This window comes from Aegilops tauschii, chromosome 2 (assembly GCF_002575655.3).
Source record: "Aegilops tauschii subsp. strangulata cultivar AL8/78 chromosome 2, Aet v6.0, whole genome shotgun sequence".
NCBI lineage: Eukaryota > Viridiplantae > Streptophyta > Magnoliopsida > Poales > Poaceae > Aegilops > Aegilops tauschii.
This window is the reverse complement of record NC_053036.3, coordinates 578655944-578661943: the sequence shown is the minus strand read 5'-3', so window position 1 is coordinate 578661943 and position 6000 is coordinate 578655944. Positions and strand designations below refer to the sequence as shown.

Genomic DNA, 6000 nt, shown 5'->3' with positions numbered 1-6000 from the left:
TAAATAAGCCAAGGGCAGCCAGGCCATCCACACTTAGCCCTAACTCTGTTACTCTCTGACTTCAAGAACACAATGCTTCTTTTGGTCACAATCCCATATTTCTTCAATGCTTTCACAAGCTGATTCTTGCTCCTGAATACCATTGTCAATGCAAAGTGTGGAATTTCTGAGTCATTATTGTATCTTGGATACTGGCTCTTCCTCCTCACCATGTGCCCATCAGAATCTTCATCATAAGAATAATCCTCATCAGATGAGTCATAGCCCCACTGTTTCTCCTCTCCCTCTAACTGATCTTCCATATTTGCAATTAAGTCAATAGGAATAGGAGCTGTTGAATCACCTGCAAGCCAACTCTTTGTATCTCTCATCCTCTTCTTAAATTTTCTAGCATGCCTTCTGAGCTCAACAACCTCTGAATTTTCTCCACTGTCCTCACTGTGTGGTATGTACTTTGTATCTTCTTCAGAATCACTAGCTGAAACTGCATTGTTGCTCTCAACATTCACTTGATCTGCTGGGTTGTTGCTCTGATCCTTCACTTCCTCTGTCCTCACATTCCTTTGAAAGTTCACTGCATCTGTCCTCAAATTGCTCTAAAAATGCACTGCATCTGGCACTTCATCTGGACCGCATATTTGAGAAAATATCAACTGAGTTCCTGCCACTGCATCAACCTCATTTGCCACTGTGGTTTTGCTTGCCCTAGGATGCTCAAATTGGATGTTGTTCATTTGAGTGAGCACACCATTATCATCTGGTTCTGCAGTAATGACCATGTCAGGTTCTTCAGCTTCATCATCATCCATATCAACATCAACAATCTCATTCTCATAATCACTAGCACTGCTGCTACTCTCACTGTCCTGCTCCCCATGGTATTCCACATAAATATCAGCTACATCTCCAACACAAATGTAGTCTGACATGCTAGCACAACCACTGTCATCAAACAAAAACCTCAAACCATCAGCTAGTTCTTTCCTAGGAACATGAAAATACAACTTCATCAATTCCTTGAACTCCAGATGGTCTTTCAAATGCCCTTGAACTTCAAACAATGACAACTTGTCCCTCTCAATCAATGAAAGTGCTTCATCTCCCCCCACATAATCCAAAACAGGACCAATGTGGATGAACTGGCCCCCAAAATGAAACCTGACATTCAAAATCTCACTAGGGTCCATGATTGAGCTGCAACAAACAAGAGTATATCACTACATTGTGCTAATCCGAGCAATTGGACTGACAAAAACGAATAGAAAATCGCCAAAAACCCTAACTCTCTAATCGCAGAAAATCCCCAATTTTTCTCTCTGAAACCCTAATAGTAACAGTGCAGTCAGAGCTTCAATTGCAGCCATAGGAGGAGGAGGAGGTCGGAGACCGTACCTTTGACGTCGCTCGTCGTCAAGCCGTCACGATCGCTGCCGCCGGAGCCGATCACCCGCCCGTCGCCATTGTCGCCGCTCGAGCAGGGGAATTTCAGGGGACGCCGCGAGTGGGGATGGACTGCCCCTTGCGTGGATGCTCTGGGCCTTATGGGCCGGCCCAACTTTTCTCCGCAACGCGGCCAACACCCACCGATCCCAGTTTTGGTCTGCCACCTCATCAATCCCTGTTTGGAAGTGGGCTCAGGGTTCATTTTGGACCGGGATTGGAGAGTTGAGAGTGCTGATTACCGGGATTAGGAGTTGAGGGTTTGATTTAGCTAGGGTCTACGAGTTTAGGGTTTATTTTGGACTTTTTCCGGCTCTGCTTCCGTGTCCCGCACGAACCCACTCGATCGATTCCACCAATCCACCCATAAATACCCCGCCGCGGCCTCCCACCAGGAGCATATACAGAGAAAAACGAACACCAAGCCTCAAGCGATCTCGAGCGCCAGAGCCCCCACACCCGCCGCCGTGTCGTCGCCTTCGTCGATCAAGAGCAACACCAACGTGGCTCCGCCGGAGTTGGAGCAACGCGCCAAGGTGTCGCCACCGCCGCCGTTCGCGTCGGACAGGTGGGCCGCGGGCGGCGCCTCGTCCTCCGACGAGGAGGAGGACACCAAGAAGACCAAGAACAAGAAGGCCGCGGCCAGCAAGGCGGTGCCGGCGAGGAAGAGCGGCAAGGCCAAGGGCAAGGACAGGTACCTCGTTGCGCCACCGGCAGAAGCTGGCCAGGGGGGTTCATGCCCGCAGGCGGCGCCCCCGACCCGTTCGCCGACAACGACGCGCTCCCGCCCTCCTCGTTCGACCCGTTCGCCGACGCGCGCGCCGACGACGCTGCCGGGGGCGGCGCCGGGGTCGACGACGCCTACGTGCACCTCCGCGTGCAGCAGCGCAATGGCAAGAAGACGCTGACCACGGTGCAGGGGCTCAGCGCCAGCTACAACTACGCCAAGGTGCTGCGGGACCTCAAGCGGGAGCTCTGCTGCAACGGCACCGTCGTCGAGGACAAGGAGCTCGGCAACGTCATCCAGCTGCAGGGCGACCACCGCGAGCGCGTTGCCGGCTTCCTCGCCAAGGCCGGCCTCGCCAAGACCGAGTGCATCAAGGTCCACGGCTTCTAAGCCGATCTCCATAGAGTTTAGTTTGTTTATCGGGTTTGCTGTTTGGTGATTTGATTTCTGTGTGAGTCTAGCCATAATGGCTTGCGGTCGTCGGGTTAAATCGTGTAAGGGTTCACTTTTTGCTATATCAATAATAATGCAGACTTTTACAATACCTTACTCTATTCGGAAAATTACCTACGAATTTCGAGCAATTTTTACATGACGTATGGAGATTTTGGATCTTTAAAAATTGTACTTTTTCATGACAACCAGAGGAAATTTTCCATCCACTCGGCTCTTATTAATTTTTTGGGTATGTCAAGTCTCATAGATTTAACTATTTCACATCTCGTTTGATAGCTCATTTTTTTCTAAGTATTATAGGAAGGGAAACGTTTGTAATCGGCGCACCGGCCGAACATTGGGCCGGTCGCGCTCGCTCGCGAATACTGGTGGGCCACCAATCGTTTTCTTATCCACTCACGAAGGGAGCGACACATCCACTCGTTCCTTTTCGTTTCTTCTTCTTCTTCCTTCGCATCTTCTCCAATAGTTCTCTTCCCCTCCCTCTTCCTCACAGAAACCCACCATGGATCCACTTGATTGTGATCAAGCTTTTGTTCGTGTTGCGCCTCTCTCCTCCATATAGTACTCCGCCATGGATCCCAAGAGGTGGATGCTGGAACCAGCATGTTTTTTTGCTGGATCCAACATGTGTTTGTGATGGAACCACCTTGCGCCATTCATGGAGCCAACGGAGCATCGGTGTTGCGACGGGGCGCATCACGAAGAAGCGCGTTGGATGCTGGAACCGGCGCCCGTTGTTGCTGGAACCATCGCACACGGATGCTTCGAGCGGGGAACCTCGATGCGCTGCGACGATGATGGGCGCGGTGACTGTCGCCAGTACAGGAGTTGCAACCAGCGACAAAATTTGCTGGAACTAGCAGCAAAAAAAGCTACAACCGCCTGCAAAATAAGCTACTACCGGCAACTGAAAAGTCTTGCTTTGCTAGAACGCACCACCGGCGTCACAGTTTTGCTACCACCGTGTCGCCGTTTTGTTACAACCGGAGTTTCTTTTTGCTACAACCGGCAGCCGGCGATGCTAGAACTGGCAGCGCGACAAACTACAAGCGGCAGACAGGGAATGTTACAACCACATCCTTTTTTTGCTACAACCACATCCTGTTTTTGCTACCACCGGCGACTTTTTTGCTACATGCGTGGCAGACGACGGGCGCCGATGGTTCAACCTGACATGGAAAAAAGCTTCAACTCATCAAGGAGAAGTTACAACCGGTGGCGGAAAAAGCTTCAACAGGCATAGTGGAAAAAGCTTCAACCCCCATGAAAAAGCTTCACCTGTGAAAAAATGCTTCAACCGGCGTAACAAAAGCTTCAACCAGAGGCTAAAAAAGCTTCAACCGGGGGACGAGTCTGTGGGCGCATGAGCGGCGACGGAGAGGGAGAGGACGGGGGTGTTGCGACGGCAAGGGAGAGGACGTGGATGCTTCCTATTCTCGCCGGAGCACACGCACGAGGTGGCTGGGGCAGGGACACATCGCGCCGAATGGATCTGAAGCGTGGGGAGAGAGGAAGAAGATGATATGATGTGGGGGAGGGGGGATTGGACGGCTCCTGCCTGCCAGATCGCACGGCTGCAGGCTGACCGGCCCAAATTTGGGCCGGTGCGCCGGCGCGTATCACTGCCCTTATAGGAATACTACAGTTTTCTAAATTACTACGGTTTTAATTACTGTAAGATGTTTGGCAGACCCAAAAAACTATGGTATTTAAAACTGCAGTATTGCCAAAAGTGCATCCTTTGTATTAAAAAAAGAACCCACAACCTCATATTTTTAAACAGAGCAAGCGAAGAAAACAAATCTGTCTGCTATCGCCTTCCTCGCTTGCTGGCGCTCTCTGTTTGAGATCGTTGGCCATGGACAAACCAAGAGAAGGCAAAAAGATGTTCATCGTACTTCCGCTTGCGCTCCTCCTTCTATCCTCCTACGCCCCGCGCATCTGGTCGGTCCGCTTGCGCTCAGTTTGGAAGGCCAGCTAAGAACGTGCATGTTACAACTATGAAACAGCTATCTAGCTAATTTACGTCGTTGTAAATGGGCCCAGCCAAACAGGTCATAGTATTCTCAATACTACAAAATACTTTGATATGTGAAAACTATGGTATCCAGTACCAGTAGTTTTCCAATACTACAGTTTTTGCATTACTTTGTTGTCAAACACAGCCTTGTCTCTTTTCTGTCTTTGTAGGTATGTCGAACCAATGCAACTCCCACACCTAAACAATTTGCAATGACTTTGTTATGTGACATCTTTTCTTTTCACTCTTTGCATACGATGGATGAGCTAATTGCATGGAGGTACCACAATTATCACTTTCTGTAATTTTTGCATGGTAGTTCCATATTTGAGGCAGTTTGTTATAAAATAGTCTAAATCGCATATAGGTATCTGGCAATAGGGGCCCGCCTGTCAGAAGCTGACGTGGCATGTTCTTTTGTGGAAAACATCCTTACTTTTTATTTAGTCAGCATGTTCTTTTGTGGAAAACATCCTTACTTTTTATTTAATCACGCATATATCCCTTATTTGACAGAAAAGGGTCTTTTAGGAAAAATAAAAGAACGTGCACCCATAGGTATTTGAACCCGTGACAAGCCGTTCACAGCGCGCCACCGCCGCCGCTACACTACTACTACCTCCGTCCAAAAAAGCTTGTCCCGTCTCACTAACTTGGTGCTAGATACATCCATTTGAGGGACAAGCTTTTTTGAACGGAGTAAGTATATCATTTGATTCAAATGGCATGAGTACACCATTTTGTACTTTGCGCAGCTTCGTTTTTTTGTATATTTTTTTCGTATTTCTTTTATCTCTTTTCAGATCTCGTGTATTCTTCGGGCCATCGTAGCCTCAAGCAACGCCGAGGGCCCATTCTTTTTATTTGTACTATAACGATATGAACTTTGTATTTGAACAATATTTTTTGATTACTTTACATGTATTATGTCCCGCTTGCTGTTGTGAGTCCTTATTTATTCTTGTGACAAATTTAACTATGATTTTCAGCTTATGGTGCTCAATACTAAGATGAAGAGAGAGAAAAATTTATAACAGTAAAATAGAAGGATAAGTCTTATAAATATATGTTACACACAGTTAATATTGGACAAATAAAATATCATGAATTCTAAAAAGTGTGAACGCACTGATTAGTGAAATTGAGCGGCCGGTTCTCACATATACGTGCATGCAGTTTTGTGGTCCAAATTTTTGTCTTTATGCGTGACGTGGCACATAGTAATGGAATATTCATGTGAGTAAGAGATTCCTTGTCTGATGGGTGTGAATGTGTGTTTACTTTGGGTTTTCAAAATTTTTAAAAGTCATATTTTTCAAACCGCACATCAAAATTCGGATCCGTCTTCACCGTG

At 47.6% G+C, this 6000-nt stretch overlaps 1 protein-coding gene across 1 annotated transcript; it reads left to right on the top strand.

The window, feature by feature from the left end:
• The first annotated feature begins 1870 nt into the window (after window positions 1-1870).
• On the top strand, window positions 1871-2557 carry LOC109767992 (protein translation factor SUI1 homolog 1-like). The gene has a single exon (XM_020326732.3). It carries the CDS (start codon window positions 2177-2179, stop codon window positions 2555-2557), a length of 381 nt encoding a protein of 126 aa, XP_020182321.1. The 5' UTR covers window positions 1871-2176.
• The last annotated feature ends 3443 nt before the right edge of the window (window positions 2558-6000 follow it).